Here is a 23,817-nt window from a genome sequence, read left to right as displayed (position 1 = left end):
TTATAACACTAAGCTGAATGAAAAATAAGTAATGCAACATAAAAATTTGTCACATCCTGTAAATTAAAGAACATAGAAATCAATGCTCTCAAGCTAGTTGTTGATGAGCTGAACAAATCATAAAGTACAGAGGCAAATAGTATAATTGATGGAGAGATCTTAAGGGAATAATTACTGTGATTTTTATTAAGAAAGGGGAATGGAAGATTGAAAGTTTTTCAGGAACAGCTGCATGACCTTTGTAATATAAATTAGGAAAGGTCAAGACCACTTACTCTCTGGTGCCTGCATAAGGCTGATAACCCAAGTAAAGGTGCCCACAGCCTAACAAAGAACAAGGCATGAAATGCTTTACCTCGCTGGAGTATGCCTGAGGACTATACAGTATACCAGTTATTGCCCGGTCATGATGTTGTCTTAGCCAAGTCGACTTCATTGGTATGAGGTACAGAACCAGAGAAAAAGCCACATATCAAAGGACAGCTTTAGCAAGTAATCAGATGACTCAGTCTAAATGTAGATTTTTACAATTTATTGTCTGTTTTTCTCCCTGTCTTCTACCCCATTATTAAAAAAAGTGTGCCATAGCATCCTGAAATATATTTAGTATAGCAGTATGAAATACCACATGACAAAAATATGCCAAAGGGAAAATAAAATAAAACCAAAATATAAATCACCAAAATAATGCTCACTTCTCTTATAAAACTCTTAAAAATCTAATGAAGATGGATGCCTGAGTAGAAGGCAGATCCATCTCTATGTAAAAATGAGAGACTGTAAGCGAGACCAAGATTTTTTCTGGAATAGTGCTTGTCAAACTTTAGTGCATCAGAATGAGCTGGAGGGCTTGTGAAAACACTGATTGCCGGGCCCCACCCACGGAGTTTCTGATTCAGTGGGTCTGGGATGAGGCTCACAATCTGCATTTCTAACAAGTTCCCAGGTGATGCTGATGCTGCTGGTCTGGGGAACCATACCTGAGAACCACTACCCTAGAAAAGAGTTCTGAGTCTACTCCAGCACCCAGCGAAGTGGATGATTGAGGCTTCGAAATAATATATTCTAGAGAATGGGCCCAATAATTTTAGTTGGAACATTTTTTAAGCTTACATTTGTCTATATCCCACTGCAGTCACAGAACACTCAATAGAGGCCTGTCAACATCCCATGAAGTCGTTTGGCTTTGTTTTTCCTGAATGTGTACCTTTTCCCCATTATCTGGAATCTTTCCTTCTGGAATCATTGGCATAAAATTTTAAGATCACTCTGCCCTATAAGTAAAACTTGCTTATCACAGCATTTATTTAGTACAGTACTAATAACATTATACTTGGCTCTAAATTTTTAAAAATCTCTTTGTATTCAAGTTCATTGTCTTTTGTAGTATTAAATTGATATTTTGTTTTACCATACATAATTCTTTAGTTACTAGCCTGGGCAGTACCTGCTCACTCCAAATGGTTAACTGTTCAGTGGAAATTCTTACAAAATAGCAAACATGACTCATAGCAACGGGAAATACAGTAATTGACAGAGGTCAGAGAACTTGACTCTGCTCATCAGTGACATTCAGGATTGGAATGCAGGCTTTTCCCAGCTCAGTGGTCCATGCCCAAGAACATTTAGAGGTGAACTTTAAATTACACTGTTCTCAGCATTAATGTTATGCCCCTTTCCCCCTGGTCATTTTATTTTCAGGATGGCTGGACACCAGTTCACGCAGCTGTGGATACTGGTAATGTGGACAGCCTTAAGCTTCTTATGTACCATAGAGCACCAGCTCGCGGAAACTCTTTGCATGAGGAGCAGCCGGAGTCAGGCATCTTTGACTTGGACCATCAAGGAGAAGAGAGTCCTGAAGGCATATTCAAGCCTGTGGTTCCTGCAGACCTCATTAACCACGCTGACAGAGAAGGCTGGACTGCTGCCCATATTGCTGCCTCAAAGGGTTTTAAGGTGTGTCTGGTAGCAGCGGCCTCATTACACATTGGTAATTTGATGAGTGGCAAAGTTGTCTGCTATTGACTGAGTATGTTTCAAGTGAATAATTGGAGACTGAGTGATATGATTGCAAGGGATGATTAGCTGCCAATAAGAACTGACTTTTCTGTCCAGCAGGTATTTATGGTCAAGGGTATATGAGACTTGTCATAAAAATTATATTTGGAGTTTGTTAACAAGAAATGTGGGAGTAATTTCAGACATTTTCTCTCATCCAAAATTAGGAGAAGAAGTTTGGTGTTGATTTAGTCCGCTGGATTGTTCGATTCAGTACCATGGCCAAGCTAATAGTTGGAGGGAGGGCCGGGATTCACATGCATGCCCGCTGCTCTGAACTGCCTCGCTTATACCCTGCCCATGCTGTCTTACTGATATATAAGAGGGAGCTCTAGATTTCACTCATCACTTAGAGTAGAAAAAGATTCTGTTTATTAAGGAAATAATAGTAGGCCATTCACTCATACTTCTTTTTCTATTTAAATCACATTAGCAATAGTATGCTTTAGCAATAATAAGTTATAGGATGCTCCTGAGTAGAAGGCACCCTGTAGGCTAACGTTTGCAGGGATCACTTATGCCACTAGGTAACTCTTAGTTCAGAGGAAAGGGTGCAGGGTACAAGACAAGTGTAGGATAAGAGAAGTACAAAAAATTAAAGCAAAGGTGATAGATGTGGTTGGAACAGTATAAAAATGAAAATTTGTATCTTTGTGAAAAAAGAGAGAATGCACGTATTTCAGAGCACAGAGCTGCAGGATGTGAGGCTCAGAAATGGCTCACTCTGGAGGAGATGGAGATGATTTGGGGCTTTGCAGAGTAGGTTAAGTTTGCCACTCTTCACTGGGAGAGTCGTTCAGATGGAAAGGGCAAGAGGAACAGCAGCTGAAAGTAGGGAGGTGGGTAACGGCTTCATCTGAGCTAATGATGAGTAGTGAGAATAAGACTAGACTGGGAGTTCATAGTATGGCACACACCTTCAGGGATATATTAGAGGGTTTGGGCTTTATTTACTAGTCAGAGTTAAAGCCTTTGAAAGGTTTGTGCAAAGGAGCAAAATAATCAGCTCTACAGTTTAAATTGATGAACTTAGCAATAACATTTAGAAGATCTGGGGTTATGAAAAAATTAGTGGCAGGGAGAGAGACTAAGGGAAAGATGATGAGAGTGGTGGAAATAATGAGAGAGATTACAGACTAGAAATGTCTAAGGATGGCAGACACATTAGATATGAGAAATGAAGATAATAGTGACTTTCTCAGAAAGAGAAAAGAGGCATCATTGTGATCAAGAAGATAGAATGTGGGTTTGGACATGCTGAATTTAAGTGCTGTGTTATGTTCATCCAGATGTAGAAATCTGGGCATGGCTAGAAATGTGCATTTGGTGCTCCTGGTTGGGTAACTTCCTATTATTGAGATCTAGAGCAGAAGCTGTTCATTTGGGACTTTGGCTTTAAAAAAAAAATAAAAGTGAGAAAATGGCATGGTTTAGTGCAGTGTGGAAGTATTGTTTGTTAGTAGTAGTTTTTTTCCCATTTTACCCTTTAACAAAACAACCTACAAAAATTCTGTGATTTGAATTTCAATGGAATGCAATACCATTTGACATACAAATTTTTAGGGGACAAAGAAGGGAAATGTGAAAAGTTTAAATTTGAAAATGTACAGTTAATCTAAGACAGTGAATCTCATTTGATGGTGGAAAGGTGCATCAAAGGGGTAGTTTGCAGCCTACTTCCACCCTCAAGAAAATCTCTTTGAGTACGATGCAAGATGTTACTGATAGGAGTGGATTGTACCCATGCCTCAACCTGGAGGCAAAAAAAAAAAAAAAAAATGCATAACAAACCCTGAGCACCGCTGATCTAGAATATTTAGCTATTGAATCTCTCATGCTAGGCAGAGAAAGGAATCCACTCCTTAGGGTGAGTTACCCTGCAGTGTAGGGGGCTTGTGTTGCCACTCAGCTCCTTAGTTGTGAACTCCTTATTAGTCCTCGTGCTATTTGTAATGAGGGATGTTATCTTCATGGATTCCCAGCCCCTGGCAACATAGATGCTCTGTCATTGCTGAGTAAAGGGAAATATGACCTCTTTCTCACATATAATATGACTCTCCCTGTATACTCGTACTTTAAGAAGCATAAGATGAATTTTGAACAAGAAAAGAGAGATTTTAAAAGGTGAGTATAACTGACAACATTCACACACTGCTAAGTAAAATAATAGATTAAAATAATAGATTTGTTTTAGGCCTAGAGTGGATGCTTGATCTTCTAGTCAAACCTCTTCATTTTATGATTAGGACATTTAAACCCTGGAGGGAAGAATAGATAGAAGTTGGAAATGAAGCCCAGATTGTCTGATTTCATTTCTTTCCATGCTATACCGTGCTGCCTTCCTTCTTAGTCAAAAGGTATTGGGGAATATTTTTGTATCATTTGCCTAATACAATGTTTCTATCCTGGCTAAGACAGTTCTCCAGAAGGGTAATCCATTTACAACTAAATTGCTAAGACCAGTTTTCTGTGAAAATAAATTACAGTTCTGAGTTAATCATTATATGAGTAGAAGATTCTACAGTGACCACAAGTAAAGCTTAAAAAAACAAATGTTTTTTCTTTCTACAGTAGCATATGTGTGTCCAATCTACATAAGGTAGTAGTACCATCGTTACTCAAGAAGATGAGTTCAGTTTCATGTTTTTCAATAAAGAATTGTCAGATTTCACAGCTCAAAGGGACATAGCTCATCCAGTCCAAGCTCCTCATCTTGCAGATGAAAAAACTAAGTCTTGGGAAATAGTGTAACTCATTCCCCAAGGTTAATTCGTAGAAGATCAGATTCCCAAATCAGTGCTTTTTCCATTTTAGTCCTTGGTCTTTTTCCCAAAGGTTAAGCAATTTATGCAAATCATCATCTAGTGTTGGGTCATAGGAGTACCTCTCTCTAAAGCTGGCCTGTGACTACTCGGAGCTGAACTAATCGTTGAGGATAAACCTGTTTTCATCACTTAGTGTGAACAGATAGAAGAGTTTCTTAGTGAAACTCTCTGTTCTGTCATGAGACCTCTGACATCAAGTTCCTGCAGCAGGAACATTTAGGGAAATGGTTTGGATTTGAGCATCTTTGTTGTTGAAGCTCTCATACTAAGGGATTCTTTCTTTGGGGATCTGTGTGTGTTTTTGCTGCAGGAGTAGACTGTAATTCAACTTTATATATGGTCAAAGCCAGTGACTTCCTATCACTCGTGCTCTTACTCAGTCTTTCTGGGATGTTTAACATGTTAACTATCTACTGCCAACTCCTCCCTCCACTCCCAGAACACTGCCCCTTCCTCACTTCCCCTCTAAATTTGATGACCAGGCTTTCTCTTTGTTCTTCCGTTTTGTTTTTTAACCATAAGCAACTCCCAAGCTCCATTCGCAGCTGCCTAGTCTTATTTTTTAAGAGCTTACCTAGTCTTTCAGCTTTAACTGTGGCTTCTGCAATAACTAGTCCCAAACCCAAATCTCCATGCCTGCCTTTTTACCTATCTTCCAGACATTTATTTCCAGCCTCCTAGAGGTCATCTCTGAGCAGACCCACTGTCCTCTGGTCAGGGAGTGGCCCTCCTGTTGCCATCATTAGGCCATTCTTGCATCGTGTTAGGATTGTGGTCTGTCTGATGCGTTGTTAGCTTTTAGCCAGGTGAATGTCAGGCATTTCCTCTCACACTGTAGCATCTGCCCCAACTGAGTGGTCGGGATGAGGTGTGTTTCTCAAGTGCAGAGGCTCACACGGGACCCCAAGATTTAAACTCCCTTTCTCTAGGTCATGGCTATAAAGAGAAAAAGATGATAGGAGTCACTAAATTTCATCCTTGTCACATAGAGTTGGGTACCTGGCTAGGAGAAGAGAAAGACAAGATACCTATGAAACTGGACCAAGTCTTTGGGACTACATGTTAATTAGGATAAATAGAAATCCGTTCTTTGGAACCTGTTTTTGATTCTCTATGATTATTTCTTTTCTTGCCTTAATTTTTCTAAAATTATTTTTGAAAAGGCCAGACTGACTCAGCTCTATGTAAACAAAGGGAAGGCTTTTTTTTTTTTTTTTTTAGCACTCATTCCAGAATGTTCAGTGCAGAGTATTGCATCCTTGCTTAATTTGAGCAGCAGGGATTAACTGACAGAATCCTCTAGGATTCTAACACAAACTTAGCCAACTAGGTGGCGGGGTCATGCTCCATCCCACACCCAAGACATGGACTTTCTAGTGTTTTCCAATAACACCTTTCATGGATCTGGATTTGACCCCTTTTCTCCTCTCACTCTGTACATTCTCCCTTAAATGATCTTACTGATCCCCAGAATACAGTCTATAGAGATTCCAAAATCTTATCTCTAGCCCAACTAACCGTTTCCTGAATTCATCCAGAAAGGTCCTGTCCAGGAGGGCCACAGTTTACAGGGCATCCCCTTGATAACTTGAGGAACAAACTTCCCAGTTTGCCCAACACAGTCTTTGTTTATGTCTGTCATCCCAGTGTAATTATTAACAGTGCCCCCTCTTTACTCTTAAGTGTCCCAGTTTAGACAGTTATATGGTAACCCTCTTGATGACCATATTCATTTTTGCTTCCATCAGACAGCTCCACGTGGATGCATCCTTGGGCTCCCATGTGTGTGCTCCTCAGCCAGTCTGCTGCATCTCTTGTTCTTCCTCTCTTAATCCAATAACATCACCTGACGTTTGGCTTTACTTGCTTCATCTTCCTAACTTAATGAATTCAAATGATTGATGCAACTCTAAATTTTATTCCTTTATAAATGAACCTTGAATATGTTGCCTTCTCCATATCTCCTGGCACTGCCCCTGGGGAGCCCTCATCATCTGCTCTCTAGACTTGAACAGGGCCTTGCTATGGTCTCCTCATCTCCAGTCTCTCCAGCTCCTCTACACTGCCTTGAGAGAGGCCTTTCTAAACGGGGGAAGTTGGTCATGTAATTTACCTTTCATCTTTCCAAGGCTCTGTCGTTTCCAGGAGAAGTGCCAGACCTTTATCATGACAGACAAGTGCCTTCCTGATCTGACCTTAGTCTACCTCCACAGGCACACTTCCTGTCTCCTTCCCTTATACATTCTGTGCTCTAACCATGCCCTGCCAGCTGCTGTGCACATATCCTTTGCTCTGTCTTCTCTCCCTTTCTTTGCATCTGCTGTTCCCATTACCTCAGGTGGTCTCTGCTCCTGTCCTGATCTTTCCCTGCCTAGAAATATCTCAGCTTAAGTCTTGGCTTCCAGGAGTTAGGTGTTCCCAGGGCACCTCTCCACACTTCACTTAGAGAGCTTGTACTTTACTGTAATTGTTTGCATGCCCCTCTCTCTTTCTGCCTCCTCCAAAAAATCACTTCTCCATCTTTGTGTATACTGTTCCCAGCAGAGTCTCGCCCGCAGTACCAAATGTTTGCTGAATCAATGAGTAAATGGACTATTACAGTTCTTTCTTAACTGGGCTCCCTCTTGTCGCCTTCCTCCTTTCCAATATCTCTTCCGAATGCACCAGTTGGTTTTCAGAACCAACGGAGCTGATCATGGCATCTCCCTACCTGAACATATCCTCATGCCTATAGAAAAGTATCCAAAATCCCCAAGCCTTCAGAAAAGCATCCAAACTCCTCAGCACTCAGCCCTTCACAGCTGACTCCAGCCATCTTCATCTTTGGTGACTTACCCCTCCTTCTCCCTTTTTGCTTATGCCATTATTTCCCATTTTAACAGTCTCCATCTCCCTTGCTCTGCAAAACATTGGGTACACCCACACCCTAAGGTTGTTCCCAGCACCTGCGCTGGACCCTACCTGTGCACTTGCAAACTGCTTTTGCTTTCATTCCCTCTGCCCAGTCTTGAATTCTCAGCTTCCCATCCTGACTTTGATTTTATCTCTAGCTCCTTTGGACTTGGGGTTTCTACTTGGTCTCCCTGGCACTGGTACCTTGCTTCTCAGCTCTCTTTAAAGGACCATGGCAGAGATGGTTCATTGGCCCTCAACATCTCTTCTACCCTTCCTCTCTAGTAACAGATCCCTCAGTTTTTAGTGGGGTCCATGGCCACCCAAAATAAATACTACATTCTCCAGCCTCCAGTGCAGGTAACTGTGGCTACGTACCTAAGACCTGGCGAATAGGACGTGAGTGGAAGTGAAAGCTGAACCTAAACCACTGCTTTTTAAGTCTCTGTTATTGCAGATGTATCTGTCTGGTAATTAATAGGACTTTGGCTTAAATTACTTCATCCAGATCTCTTGCTCTACATCACTTGGGTAGAGCGCCTTGCCCAGTTTAGGCCCCCAGGGAATCCATTTCCAGAATCAGTGACTGGCTTCACAGCATTTATCCTCTTCACTCAATCCCACCCATCAAGGAGAGAGCTTAGATTCCTTTCTCCACCTTTCCCTACTCCACCTCCTCCTCCACGTAGTAAAACTTGGGACATCCTTGGGGCCAGCCGGTGGCATAGTGGTTTAAGTTTGCACACTCCGCTTTGGCGGCCTGGGGTTCGCGGGTTTGGATCCTGGGCGCAGACCTACATACCGCTCTCAAACCATGCTGTGGCGGTGTCCCACATACAAAACAGAGGCAGATTGGCACAGATGGTAGCTCAGGGCCACTCTTGCTCAAGCAAAAAGAGGAAAATTGGCAACAGATGTTAGCTCAGGGCTGATCTCCCTCACCAAAAAAAAAAAAAAAACCTTTGGACAACCTTGAACAGCCCCATTTCCTGTGTACATTTTCCCCATGTCTCTTTACTACACTTTGCGTTCCTCCTTGAGAAACAGGACCGTTACCTTATTCGTGGTCATAACCCTTGGCTCTGACATGGCGCCTGGCACAGAGGTGCTTAGTCCCTCTTTCATAAAGTCATGAGGATTGACGAGCACTAAAGACTTGTGCAGTGTTGGAACTGTGCCTGAAACTTAGTATGCGCTCAGTAGTTGTTGTGGCTGTTGTTGCGAAGTGTCGACAGGGTCAAAGTTTTCATCTTCTTTGTTGCCGACGGAGCCCAGCATGGCGCTGTAGAATTCACACTTGCGGCAGTGTTTGGATATGTGTTATCCTGCTGTCTTTGTGGGGACTGACATTTTGTGCTTCCTTATAGAGAAAGTCACTGTTTATATTATTGCCCACTGACCTAGCTGAGTGAAATAAAAATTATATACAACCCACTTTGAAGGTCAGACATAAAAGAATCTTGCAGGATTTGGTTGCATCTTTTATCATTTCTGTTTGAGATCAGTGACATTTGTTGAGGTGCTGTAATTCCTCACCACCTAACTGAATATTTGGGCTATTTTCTAATTGGTGATGCTTATGTTGATTATAATAATAAGAGCAGGTAATAAATAGAGTTTAGTACATGCCGAGAATATAAGAGGTCTTTATGCATCTTTTAAGTCACGTAACTCTATGAAATATAGATATTTGAAACACAGATAAGGAAATTGAACATAAAAATGTTAAATGATTTACCAAAAGTCATAGATAAAATCATTTATATTGGCAGGATTAGAATCCAGGTCTGTTTGGACTCTTACCTGCTTTTCTGCAAGTACTAACTTTTGTAATGTATTATTTTTATCTCATCATCTGGGAATTCACAAGGTTTAGTGCTCAGATTGTATTCTACTTAGTTCTCTTGTTAATTTCCAATTCAATATTTGTGAATTTCTTATTAACTGTCTTATACATTTACTGGTTTTGTACAAATTAGTAGTAACAGTTTGATAAGAACTGTTATTTATATATTTGAGTGTTTTTAGTTCATTTCTTAGCTTAAATCTGAACCTCAGACCCATGAAAGCCAGACTTGGATTACAATTGTTAGAGGAGACCCCTCCAACCTGAGCAGGGGCAGTGAGAAACCAATGTCCTAGTCAGTTCCCACTGCAGGCAGACAGATTTTCTTCAGTCAGGGGTCCTCTGCTTCAGCTCCTCCATTATGTGGGTCCCAAGGCCTAGTCTCCCATCCCCCAGCATCCAGAAAGCTTCTCTTTATTGGCTTTACTCTCAAACCAGCACTGGCTTCCTGTTCAAATTTCACTTATTGGTGGTTTCAGCTTACTCTTTGTGTTTCTTTCTGACCCGTATGGATTTCCTGTACTTCCTTGTGAACTTGTTGACTGCATTTCAGGTGTGTTTGGGGGGCGATATGAAACAACCAGAACTCACGTTTGCTCCTGGTGGGAGTGGAAGTTGGTAGAGCCACTTTCGAAAGCTCTGCGGTATCTGTTGATGGAGAACATATGCATACCCTGTGACCCAGCAGTCCAGCTCGGTACTTAGACCCAACAGAAATGTGTACATGTGTCCTCCAAAGGACATGTACTAGAACGTTCACAGTAGAACCCAAAAGTCCATCAACAAGAGAATAGATAAGTAAATTGTGGTATATTTGTATAATGGAATACCACATAGTAATTAAAAAAAAGAAAAGATGAACCATGACTATTTCCAACACATGGATGAATTTTACAGACATTATGTTGAATGAAAAGAAGCCAAATATAAAAGTGTACCTACAGTATGATGCCATTTATATAAAGTTCGTAAAGAGGCTAAACCAATCTCTGACATTAGAAATCATAATAGTAGTTACCCGTGGGGGGAGAGGGGATGGATGATGTAAAGGAGGGTGGAACATAAAGGAGGCTTCCAACGTGCTCCTTACTTTTTAATAATTCTTCAAGCTGTACATTTATTTGTATTCTTTTCTATGTGGATATTATATGTCAATAAAAATATTTACATAAAAAAGGAAAAGGACATCTTACAAAAAGAAGAAGGGTGTTTAAAGCAAGATTAAAGAAAGCTTTTCAGACTTCCTGGTTTACTGTGTTGTCAGAAGTGGAAGCCAGCCCAGAACCTGTGTGTGTGTAGTGTGTGTATGTTGGGGGTTGGGGGGAGTGATGAGAAGGACGTTGCTTGTTTTGATTGTTAGTTCTTTTTCATGGTTTTTGGTCTATTCAGTTTTGTGCTTATTCTGGTGGGAAATCAGTAAACAAATCATGACGTGGTAAAAGTTGGTATAGCAGAGTTCCTTGAATAAATATCCTGATGTAACATCCTGCTGTGCAATTGTTTATTTGAAAATGTTTGCGTATATATTATCTTTTACTTTGATTTGAAAAATTATGGAAAACTAGGACTGTTCAGTTCATAGGTTACTGATATTTTTTGAATGGATATTTCCTGAAGCAACACAGCAGAAAAACTGAAAAAGAGAGGGCACATAACTTCAATATCTATTGGGAATGTTTTTCTAAAAACTCAATCAACATGGCTTTTATATTTTTCAAATAAAAAAAAAAATAGGACAGCATAAGATCTCAAATATAAATGTGCTTACGAGGACTCTGGGACAGAATTGTTAAAATTGGAGCCCTGCACTTATGTGACCAGAAAAGCAGTTCATAGTCTAGAAAACAGCAAGGAGCATCTGGTTTAGCAAAAGTCTTTTGCTTTAAATTGCCAAATTACCATAAAAGGATTCTGCCTGCTGAAATCAATTTCTTTCTTAATTTCACTCTGTAGATTAAATGATTAGTAAGCTAATTTTTTTTCTCTTGAAACCTAAGAGGCTGTTCTGTGGAGCAAAGTTTTGATCCTGTGATTCGCATTTAAATGAAACACTCGTTGCTTTTCATTTTGAGACACTGTTGAGGTTAATCTGTATATTTGGGTTGGTGTTATTGAAATAAGATTTCTAGCTGGTAACTTCTGATTTGCTTGCTACAGGCAACTGACTTTTCCCTTGGATGTTTTTTGCTTGAGTTTATTCATTTGGACATGAGGTCATAGAGCTCTTGTCTTTACAGAATTGCCTAGAAATCTTGTGCAGGCACGGAGGGCTTGAGCCAGAAAGGAGAGATAAGTGCAATCGGACTGCGCACGATGTTGCCACTGATGACTGCAAGCATCTGCTAGAGAATCTGAGTGAGTGCCATTCACAGCTTTGTTGTTCATCCTTCATCTGCTCTACTGGGGCCTCTGGGACAATGGGAAAATATTAATGCAGCTGCAGTTTTCTCATTCTCTTCATAGCCTTCTTTGAGCCCTAGCTACTACAAAAACACTTTATTGATTATAAATGTGGTGATTATTTTTTTCCACGTAGCATGGCTTTTTACAGAATTAGTTGCTATTCAAATAATCTTCGATCTTCCTTGTATTTTAGTGGCCATGGATAGTATTTAAACAATTATCGCTCTTTTCTTCTGATTTAGATTGTCTTTCTAGACATGAGACTAGCAAAATATGAGAAATCGTGGCTGGGTACTTTTCCATTAGCTGATTATGTGAATTGCAGCAAGTTGGTATCTCTCAACATTTGGTTGCATACTTGTCTATGAAGATAATTGATGATCCTTTGGGTCCCTTCCAGCTCTAGGATTATATGCTCATCAGCACATTTTATGAAAGGTTCACTTGGGGGTTTATGAATATGAAGTGCTAGATCATACAAAATATCATGACCTCTCATATCAAGATTATTGCTCAATCTGTCTAATCAGCCAGCTGTATCAGTAATTCCACTTTAGCTTATATTCTAATATTAAGAGACAGAAAATGAACAATAAACATGAGAAATAATTCATTATATAGTATGAGAGATGCTAATATGTGCTATGGAAAAGGCTAAGAGAGGTTGAGAATGTTAGGGTGGGTTTCAGTTTTCATAATGACGGTCAGGGTGACCTCACTGATAAGACATTTAAGCAAACACTTGAAGGAGGTCAGGAGGGCGGCTGTAGAAATCTCAAGTAAGACAGAATATCAAGTGGACAGAGGCTCTAAAGTAGGAGCAGCATACCTGTTGTGTCTGAGGAACTGCAGGGAGGCCAGAATGACTGAGTTAGAATGAGGAAAAGGGAGAGAAGTAGAACAACAGGTCAGAGAAGTTACAAAATGGGGTGGGGGTGGAGGCCTGATCTTGTTGGAACTTGTAGGCCATCTCAGGGACCTAAGTTAGCCATTTCAGTGTTTAAGGTTAGGAGTGACAGGATCTGGTGTACCTTTTAATAATATCTCTGCCTGCTTTGTTGAGAATGGACTATAGAAAGTCACAGGTAGAATCAGGGAGACTCGTTAGGCCATTAATGTGGTATTTCAGGTGAGAGACACTAATAACAGCTCAATCTAGGATTATAGCAGATGAGGAAATGAGAAGTGGTTAGGTTCTGGATACAGCTGAAGGTAGAGCCAACAGAACTTCCTGGTGGATTGAATGTGAAGTAGGAGAGAGAGGATTCATGGATAACTCCAAGGTATTCAGCCTGGACAACTGGTAGGATGGAGTTGCCGTCATCTGTCAAGGGGAAGGCTGTGGGTGAAGCAGATTTTGCTAATGAAGATCAGGAGTTCAGTTTTGGATCAATGAATTTGAGATGTCTGTTAGGATATCTCTGTGGAGATGTCACGTCAGCAGGAATTCCAGAGAAGAGTATGAGATGGATATATAAATCTGAGAGTCAGCAGTCTATAGATGATATTTAAAGTCATGAGACTGGATGAGATCACTAAGGAAGTGAATACAGATAGAAAAAATAAGAGAATTGACCCTTGCAACTCTCTATCATTAAGAAATCTGGAAAAAGTGGAGGGACCAGCAAAGGAACAACATTGAAGAGTGACCAATGAGGTGTGAAGAAATCCAGTAGGAGTACATCAGAGAGCAGAGAGAGATCAGTTGTGTCAGATGCTATTGATAAGTAGGATGAGGACTGAGAAGTGACAATCAGAAATAAAATAATCTTGTAGTTGGGCAGTTAATGGGAAAAGTCAGTTTAAGAAGTAGATCATTGGGCCGGCCCCATGGCTTAGCGGTTAAGTGCGCACGCTCTGCTACTGGCGGCCCAGGTTCGGATCCCAGGTGTGCACCGACGCACTGCTTCTCCGGCCATGCTGAGGCCGCGTCCCACATACAGCAACTAGAAGGATGTGCAGCTATGACACACAACTATCTACTGGGGCTTTGGGGGAAAACAAGGAGGAGGATTGGCAATAGATGTTAGCTCAGAGCCGGTCTTCCTCAGCAAAAAGAGGAGGATTAGCACGGATGTTAGCTCAGGGCTGATCTTCCTCACAAAAAAAAAAAAAAAACAAGAAGTAGATCATAAAACTACACATTTTTAAACATTAAATTTAAAACACACAAATTAATTTTTTCTTCAACTTTTAGGTTGATGATTGAAGTTCCACATATTCTTGTTTGAACAAACCACACCTTTAATACTTCATCTATGATTTCTAGTGTTTGAAGACTTAAACATATTTATGAAGCAAACTAAAGGCAGTATCTGTCTAGAGATAATTAGATTTTTTCTAATTTTGTGTACTTGTCTCATCCATACCTAATTAGGTGACTTTTTTTTATCACCTCCTTTGTTCAGTGTCTCTAAAGTGTTCAACTTAGTTTTCATAGGAGTAGTAACTCGTTTCATCAGTTTATGGAATATTTATTAATTATAGTAATGAGTTCAACAGACATAGAAGATAGGGAAATAAACACAAGTGACTGTTGGTAAGCATATAATTCAATTCATGAGAACAGAAATATATAGGGTGCTGCCCATCTCAGTGGGGCCTTAGTCAGTTGGTGTCACAGAGAAATTGAAGAGATCATTTAAGAAGCTTCTGCACCGTTTACCATTTATCAAATACTTACTGGTACTTATCGTATAACAGAGTGTGTGAAATCCATTCCAAACATGAGTTAATTTATTCTTTATAACAACTCAATTGCACATTCTTTCCATTTTATAGAAGAAATTGGAGTATAGAGACATTGAGGCAATTTAACAAGTACACACAGCTAGTAGAAGCCTGACCCTGAGGCTGGGACCAACGTCTGTATGAGTCTAAAGCCACTGTCCTAAGCACACTGACCTGTACAACTATAACCTGCCTTATTCATGATGGTATCAATGAAGGTGAGGAAAAAGGGCAATATAGAGAATTCAGAGTCAAGAGAAAGCTTTAGTTTTCTCAGTTTTTTTTTTTTTAAGAACTTTAGAATCTTGCTGAAGGGGAAGAGTGAATGAAGTAGAAAAGGCCAAAGATACAAGGAAAGGTAAACAGTTCAAGCAACGTTGTTCCTAAGAGACTGGGGGACCAAAGTTTACTCTAGTAGAACATTCAATTAATGTTATTTAAAGAAATATGGTAGCTTCCCTTTGCTTTGCTTTGTTTTTAAAATGTTAATATCGGCTTATTTGCTGTTTTTTCTATGAGGATTTCTTTTTCCTAATTCTTTTATTCTTCCAACAGATGCTCTTAAAATACCCTTAAGGATTTCAGTGGGTGAGGTTCAACCAGGCAACTATGGTCCTGATGACTTTGAATGTGAAAACACAATATGTGCTTTAAATATCCGCAAACAGACATCATGGGATGATTTCTCAAAAGCAGTGAGTCAAGCTCTGACAAATCATTTCCAAGCCATCTCTTCTGATGGGTGGTGGAGTCTGGAAGATGTGACGTTTAATAGCACCACTGACTCCAGCATTGGCCTCGGTGCAAGCAGTGTGCGATCCATCACACTAGGTATCAGCAGTCGTGCAATGGAGAGAAAGTTAAATGTTGGGGTTTATTTATGTTTATGGGCTCAATAACCTGATACTTAGTTCATTGATTAAATATATTGAAAGCTCACTTGTGGCAGCTGCTGGTGCTGAAGACCTTGAGTATTCACAATGCAGCCATTACATAATGTTGTCTGTTCGTATAAAAATGCTTTTATGCCTCAATGCTTAGAGAGTAAGGAACATAAAAGCCCTTGATGAGGCTTTATGATTGCACTTGCTATTTTGATAAGTGCAAGAAACTAACCACATTGCAGCTGCTTGCTGATGCACAAGTTCTGAACACAGCTCCAAATTTGTACTCGGGCTATGCCAGGGATGCAGTACATTAACACCTTACCTCCAGGACGGGAGTCCCAATGAAGTCTAGAGTTGGAAGAAGCACATTAATGAGAATACAATCAAAGCTCCCACATGGGATGAGTCAGGTGATAACTGGTTATTTCTGTTTGCTAGGCATTATGAAACAGACTCCAAAGAACTTTTAAGATTGCATAATTAGTGCTCTATAAATGTGAGTTGTCCTGGTTAGTTTCTTTCCTCTTAAACCAGGAGAACTAACATCTATGCAGAGTCTGCTGCTATGCCAGAACCATGCTGGGTGCTTTATATACGGGACCTCAGCAAGTCCTTACAACAGGCTCATCTCACAGATAACTAAACAAGTCATAAGATGACCTGCCTGAGGTCACGCAGCTAAGGAGCAAAGCAATCAGGATTCAAATGCTAGTCTGCCTGATAGGAAAGCCTTTATATTTTCATCAGCACCATGTTGTAAAAGAAAGGTCAAGGCTGAGGGAAGAGCGAGCGAGTTTCACCATGCTATTAATGTATCAGCTTGTTATATCAGGACATGTTTTATTCTGTTCACTCATATATGCTAAAACACTTTCAAAACATATATTACCACTAGTGTTTAAACCAAATTATTCATAATAGCTTAATTTTATGTCTCTGTGGCATGATCATTAAAATAATTGTAATTATTACAGAAGAATTAGCATATAATTAAATAATTGCATTAAGAAAATCAGTCATAAATGATTGTTGGGAACACATTTTGCCCACACAGCAGAGTGTTACTCAGGTGTGGTTCTGCCCAGGGGTCTGATAAATAAAGTCAGCACAACCATGTTTTAAAGGAAATGCTCCTCTACCGTCAGCCCTCATCCAGCTAATCCGGAAACTGGCGAAAGCAAATAGATATTCTTCACCATCGGATAGATTTACCTCTGTGAGCAGAGGAGGCTAAGCCTTGATGGTTCCAATGTTCATGCTTGTCACTGGGGTGCAGAGCACCCTAGTAGCATTTCAGATCTAAAAATCTTTGAGTTTTTGGGTAAAGGGCTTAGTTTAGTGCCTTGCTGTAGCCACTTGATAATTGGTAACTATAACATGATTGTTATTAACGTTATGTATATAAGTGATTTTACTGTATTACTTTAACCTAAGCTAAGTTAAAGGGACCCAGGCCAACAGAAAAGCAGAGAGTTATGGGTGGGGTATGCAGAGTATGCGTGTGTGTTGGGGGCGTGCTGAAATAGGTATTTAAGAATTGATCTGTGGAAGGGGAGAGATGGAAACAAGTACTTAATGACTAATCCCTCCCTCAAGTAGACATCTGTGAAGTGGGGCCCTTTGTGAGCAAGAGTGAGCAGAGGGCCCAGACTGTGAAGAAGGCTTGCTTTATTCTAAACCCCCGAAGTTACCTGTTTTTTCTGGAATCTAAAAATTTGTTGGAAAGGGAGGCAGGGACCAGATCATAAAGGACCTGTTATCTCTCCAGAGTGCTTCGACTTGGTGAAGCGAGCACTGGAAGAACCATGAAAGGTTGTGATCAGCTGTGCTCTTGAAAACTTAACCCGAGAAATATTTAGTTGTAATTTCATTCTCTAGATTTCTCTCTTAATCTCTCCTAAGGACTGCTTTGGAGAAGCCCGTAGTTTGAAGGTCTTCCTGTTGACCTTCTGTGTATGCCTTTGACAGTTTAAGCTCTGGACTCCTTAGGATTCTCACAGAGGAAATCATACATTGACCCTCATGAAAATTTACTTTTAAGCTTCTCTTGACACTTTATTTCATTTTTTTGAACTAGGAAACGTGCCGTGGTCAGCAGGTCAGAGTTTCACCCAGTCCCCGTGGGACTTCATGAGGAAAAATAAAGCAGAGCAGATCACTGTGCTTTTGTCAGGTAAAGATATTCCAGACTGAGGTAACGTTGACAAGGGGTTTGCTTCATGATTGTTTTGTGGTACCGGTTCTTAAATCTGCATGTTTTTGTCCTGTGTTCTCTAGTCATGCACGTGTGACTACTAAGTAATTAGATGTTTTTTGAAACGTTCGATTAAGGAAAGGAAAAGTTGAAAGCCATGTTTCTGACACCTGTGGTGACGTCTGTCCTGACCATTGATTGCTGCGATTCTGACTGCGTCTCTCGTTAGGGACAAACCAGAGGCCAAACTTAGTGCTGATGAAAGAGTGACAGATACCATGTTAAGAGAAATGTCTTTTGTTACTGTCAAGTACAGTGTATGTTTTATATGACTATTATAATGGGACAAGTTCATGGTTCATGAGCACCTACTGTGTGCTAGGCCCTGTTGTTGACAGCACATTGCAAGTATAAATTCATTCAATCCTCGGAACAACCCAATGAAATCTGTTTACCCTCATTTTATATACAAGGAAGTTAAGGCTCAGAGATTGATTTTCTTATCTAAGGTCGTACAGCTGGTAAGTGATATAGGAATTCTCAATTTATCAGCCCTTAACTCTAAAAGGCTACTGATTTCATCATGTGTTTCCCATACTTCGGAATGGAGTCTTTAAAAATTCAGTTTCAGCTAATCAAGTTTTATTGTATTGTTTGAACTGTACTTACTGAAGCTCAGGGGGGAAAAAAAAGTGTGAGACCATTCCAGAAAATTTCTTTAGGCCCAAACAGTGTTTTGAGAGAATGGCAGAATTGGAAGGGGGGTTGGGAAATAGGCCTAAAGGGAGACCCCAGACCTGTGCATTAATGCTGGCCAAGGCTGGAACTTGCTGAAGATTGGGATTATCTCTGATAACATTTGCTTATAAACAGTAAAATATTGAATCCAGCTATCAGAGCAGATACCAGCTACAGTGTTGGAGCGGGGATCTGGAGACCTGGCTGTGATTGATGGGAGCTGAGCTTCCTGGGGGGAGGAAGGGGCAGCTGGGGAGTGGCTGTTTACCAGCCGGTACAAAGTGTTAGAATATTTTCACAATGGTCGAGGCACACTGGTGCGTCTTGGCCAAATGTCAGCTTTGCCTACATAAGTCAATAGATATGTTGTATCTTTTATGATAGATTCTATTGTGTTTTGATCATTTATATTTAACAAGGAAGAGCCAATTTTCCTTCGGTGTGTTTTTTTCTTACAGGTCCTCAAGAAGGCTGCCTCAGTAGTGTGACTTACGCATCTATGATCCCTCTTCAGATGCTGCAGAACTACCTCAGGCTGGTAGGTGGATGCTGTTGAGTAGAGTGTTATAACTCCCTTCCCTGACACTGGAATATTGGGTAGCCCATTTTTATGTTTGGAAGAGTGTGAGCCCCCACTCACCCTGTGCCCTGTGCTCTGACCCCATGACCTTCCTCAACAGCCGCCTCCCTGGTAGTCTGCTGGTCACTTAGTTATGGATTTCTGTCACAGTCATCCAGGTGTCCATTGCCTGGACCCAGAGACTACGTGTGACTTATGTTTTAATTTGGGCAGGATGAGGTTGTCTTCCCCTTAAATGGACTTAACATCAAATAACTGATCAATATGGAAGAGCACAGCTATAAATATCAAGATACCTCGCTATAAACTTTTATAATTTAAAATTGAGTAAATACGTTAACATTAGTTAGAATATTCATTTGGCCACTTTGATAGGAACCAAACAGTTATAGCTTAAACAGGATAGAAGTCTATTTTTCTCCAACATATAAGTCCTAGCAGCTGAGAGATCCAGGGAGACCTGCAGGGTCTCAGCACCTTCTCTCTCAGTCTGCCACCATGGCCTGGGGTGTTGTTTGTGTGGGCTTGGTCAAAGAGTCACCTCTCCCACACCCAGGTTCTAGCCTGAGGGAAGAGAGCCTGGAGGGCAAACCCCTTTCTTTCAGAGGAGTTGCACACGTCATTCCTGCCCATATCCCATTGACCAGAATTTAGATGTTCATGCCCAGCTGGGAAGTGTGATGTTTTGCTGAACAACCATGTGCCCAGCTAATACTAGGCTAATACTAGTAGTAATACTGTTACTAAAAGGAAGAAAGGGAGTATGATTATCAAGAGAAAGTGGCAAATTCTGGATACAAAATGGATAAATGTAATGCTTTGCATTTGTCCAGTATAGTCATGCACCACATGACGATGTTTTGGTCAATGACAAACCACATATACGATGGTGGCCCCATAAGATTGGTACCATATGGCCTAGGTTTGTTGTAGGCTATACCATCTAGGTTTGTGTAAGTACACTCTATGATGTTTGCACAATGACGAAATTGCCTAAGGACACATTTCTCAGAATGTACTCGCTTTGTTAAGCGACACATGACTGTACTTATTACATGCCAGGCAGTGTGCAAAGTGCTTATACACATCTTATTTATTTACTCCTCAAAACGTCCCTATGAGGTAGATAATGTCACCTATTTTACAGATGAGGAAACTGAAGCAGAGGTAAAACAGCTACAAGGCCTCATAGCTAGGGAGTGATGAAGCCAGGATTGTGCAGGATTGATACACATGTGTCTGTGTGTATGAGAGCTATCTAAAACTAATATTGATGCTATAAAACATTAAATAAACAATCATTTTGCTTGCTGCCTTATTTTGGAAAGCCTTTTAAAAAAATGAATGGGCTTGACTGTGACCCTTTACAAAAGTTGTTTCATTAACTGTGAATTGATGTCTTTGTTCCTGATGAAAAGACCATTTCATTGATTTTCTAGCTAGGCTCAGAGCTGAGACTGACCTTTGTAAAATCAGCCACAAAAGCACAAAACATTCAAAGGCCTTACAATTTAGAAGAGATGGTGTCTTCTAAATCTGATACTTTCACTTTTTTCCTTTGTTATTTGCTCTCCTCTCCCTAATACATCAAAGTAAGCCTGAGGTTACATATAAAGAGATTTGCTTAAGTGAAGGGTGAAGTTGTGTGACTAACTGGTTTTCAGGAATGAGAGCCTCAGGCTGTCGGTAGAGTCAGCTCATAGAACCTCTTCCTTCTTTTCCGTCTCCCTTCCCAGCTTCTCTGTACCAGGCAGAGTTCTGGCTCACTGCTTTGCATTCACCTGATTAGATGGTAACGTGAACAGAAAGGCAACGGCAATGAATTACAACTGCACATTAGCCTTGACTGAGTAAATCGGTCAAAGGAAATGTCTTCTAGTCACATTATATATAGAATATTCCAAGTACACTTAGGTGTGCCTCCTAATGAATGCATAAAACATAGTTTGACTAACAATGACTAGCAAACCAGAGACTAGAATAACAATGTTGTTAGTTCTATTCTCAATTAAATGAGTGTACACGAAGGGCTTTTTTACTCCAACAATTAACTCTTGGATGAAGATAATAAAAATTTATCACTCATTTTAGCAATAACTTCAAAACTTAAAGTGACTGAGGCAATAATATATTATAATGGTTGTCAGTGTTTCTTCTTCCGTGTAAGATTATAAACCCCTTAAGGAATTAGACCATGTGTTATGCATTTTTGTATCCTGTTTAGTTATTTAATTCAGTTGTTTGACAACTATTTATTGAGAGCCTCCTTAAATGCAGGCGATGTTTTAGAAACTTATGATATAGCTGTGTATAACACGCATTCCCTCAATGCATGGAGCTTACATTCTAGCAGGGGAAGACAGGTAAAAAGCAGATTAATAAATACATGTGAAATGTGATGGCTAGCACTAATTACAAGTAGAAAGAAAAATAAAGCAGATAACGAGATAAAGAGCTAGTGGAAGGGGTGACAGAAAGAGCTTTTGGATGGAATTGATAGGAAAGACCTTTCTATAGTGACATGTAAACAAGAAACCAAATGAAGTGAAGGCAGGAACCTTATGGAGGGTGTTTGAAGCAGAGGGAACAGCAGGTACAAAAGTGTCTAGACTGGCGATGAGGTCTGGAGGTGACCAGAAGCTAGATCATGCAGGACTATGGCAAGGACTTTGTGTTTTATTACAAGTGTGATAGGAAGTTACTGGTAGGATTTAAGACAGAGAGTGACATATCTGCCCAATGCCGCGCTAACTGTGGGCACACTGATGTATCTTTGAATTGTTGAAAAATCTGTATTATAGATATGCAAACCTAGTAATATCTGAATTTTACGAAGTATTTATTATATACCAAGCTCTGTTCTAAGTATGTAAATTGTCTCATTTAATTATTCTATGAGGTAGGTGCTTATACCAGTTACTCCCATTTTACAGGGGAATAAATAAGGGAATAAATAAATAAGACTCAAAGTAATTTGCCCAGGGTCCTCAACGAGTAAGTGGTGGAAGCTAAGGAGTTGAACCTAGGCTATCTTCCATTCTCATGCATGTAATTATACTTTATACTACACTGCTGCTCCACATAATGACGTTTCAGTCAATGATGGACCGCATATACGACAGTGGTCCCATAAGATGAGTACCATATAGGCTGGCCCCGTGGCTTAGCCATTAAGTGTGCGCGCTCCACTGCTGGCGGCCTGGGTTCGGGCCCCGGGCGCACACCGACACACCGCTTCTCCAGCCATGCTGAGGCCGCGTCCCACATGCAGCAACTAGAAGGATGTGCAGCTATGACATACAACTATCTACTGGGGCTTTGGGGGAAAAATAAATAAATAAAATTATAAAAAAAAAGATTAGTATTATATAGCCTAGGTTTGTAGTAGGCTATGCCATCTAAGTTTGTGTAAGTATACTTGGTGATGTTCGCACAACAACAAAATCTCCTAACAACACATTTCTCAGAACATATCCCTGTTGTTAAGTGACGCATGACTGTAGTTATTAACCTATTGGTTAAGAAAGAATTGCAGTAATCGGTTTTTGTGATTATAACCAGTAAATGTATTTTATAAAATGCATATATTAAAGCCCTCATGCAGAAATCTACATGGAGTAAAGATTTTAAATCAGGCTTTTTGTTTCTGTTTGTTTTAATGATGTTGTTTTCAAATACTTTCATTGAATAGTTAAAATAATACAGGTAAATTTTAAGTCTCCGTCCTTGAGTTAATAAGGAAACATTTAATTTAATTGAGTTTTGAATCACTAATAATTTATTATCATAGTTGAACTTTGTGCATTAACTCAAACTTTTTTCTTAGCCAGTTGCCATTTTTATTAGCTTATTTGCAACCTTGTATTTTAATACTTTAAATGACTTTGAATAATTCTTATATTAGAAAAATACTTGAATAGATCATCCTAATCTGAACCCTACTTTAAAATATAGGACTCTGAATTCCCTAGGACATAACTCTTGAGATTCCATCGGCCGTTAGATATGTGCCATGCTGATCATCAAGAATCATGACTACGAGAATCTACTTATTCTTCATACATTCCAAAATAAATTGACTACATTCCCATACAAATAATGTTGTAAACGATGGTTATGTATCTAAACATGCCCCCAAAACTCCATCAGTCCGTTTAGCAGATGACTAGTTCTAGCCTGATCTTTTTCAGTGCATGGGGGAGTAAGGCTGGCTAAAGTCCTAGTGGAAGGAGGAAGCTGGTTCCTGGTATGATGAAGAGGTGGCTCCAACACCAATGGATCCTTTTGCTTCCATGGCAATAGTGGAAGAAGATTCTGGGCAGTAGGGCAGGTAGGGCAGTAGGACAAGCAACCCAGAGGAGGTCTGGAGCAGGAAGAGTTCATGAGTGCTAGAGCCCAGATGACAAAGGAGCAGTTATGTCCAAGAGTCATGTCTTATAGTTGTTTTTTTTTAAATAGCTACAATACACAAATTATTATGTCTGTGTTAATAAATGAGGGCCTATCTTTATTTGAAGTTAGTCACCAAGTCTGATTTTGGGTTTTACAGTTTTAGTAAGCTAATTTTTAAAAACGGGCTGGCACAGTGGCACGTTGGTTAAGTTCGCACACTCAGCTTCGGTGGCCCAGGGTTCACAGGTTCAGATCCCGGGCATGGACCT

At 40.1% G+C, this 23,817-nt stretch overlaps 1 protein-coding gene across 5 annotated transcripts in view; it reads left to right on the top strand.

Annotated features, from left to right (window-relative positions):
• The window catches only part of CTTNBP2 (cortactin binding protein 2), a 150,962-nt gene that overhangs the window by 93,276 nt on the left and 33,869 nt on the right, over positions 1-23,817 (top strand). For all 5 annotated transcript variants that reach the window (XM_004418768.3, XM_087429997.1, XM_087429996.1 and 2 more), the window contains 5 exons: positions 1,702-1,959; positions 11,862-11,979; positions 15,313-15,588; positions 17,722-17,817; positions 19,035-19,114. In XM_004418768.3, coding sequence (XP_004418825.2) covers positions 1,702-1,959; positions 11,862-11,979; positions 15,313-15,588; positions 17,722-17,817; positions 19,035-19,114 — 828 coding nt within the window. The remainder of the gene's footprint in view (positions 1-1,701; positions 1,960-11,861; positions 11,980-15,312; positions 15,589-17,721; positions 17,818-19,034; positions 19,115-23,817) is intronic.

The sequence above is a fragment of the Ceratotherium simum genome, chromosome 1 (genome assembly GCF_057802395.1).
Source record: "Ceratotherium simum simum isolate JZ-2026a chromosome 1, ASM5780239v1, whole genome shotgun sequence".
NCBI classification, from domain to species: Eukaryota; Metazoa; Chordata; class Mammalia; order Perissodactyla; family Rhinocerotidae; genus Ceratotherium; species Ceratotherium simum.
The sequence above is the reverse complement of the archived record's forward strand: the minus strand, read 5'-3'. Positions and strand labels throughout refer to the sequence as shown.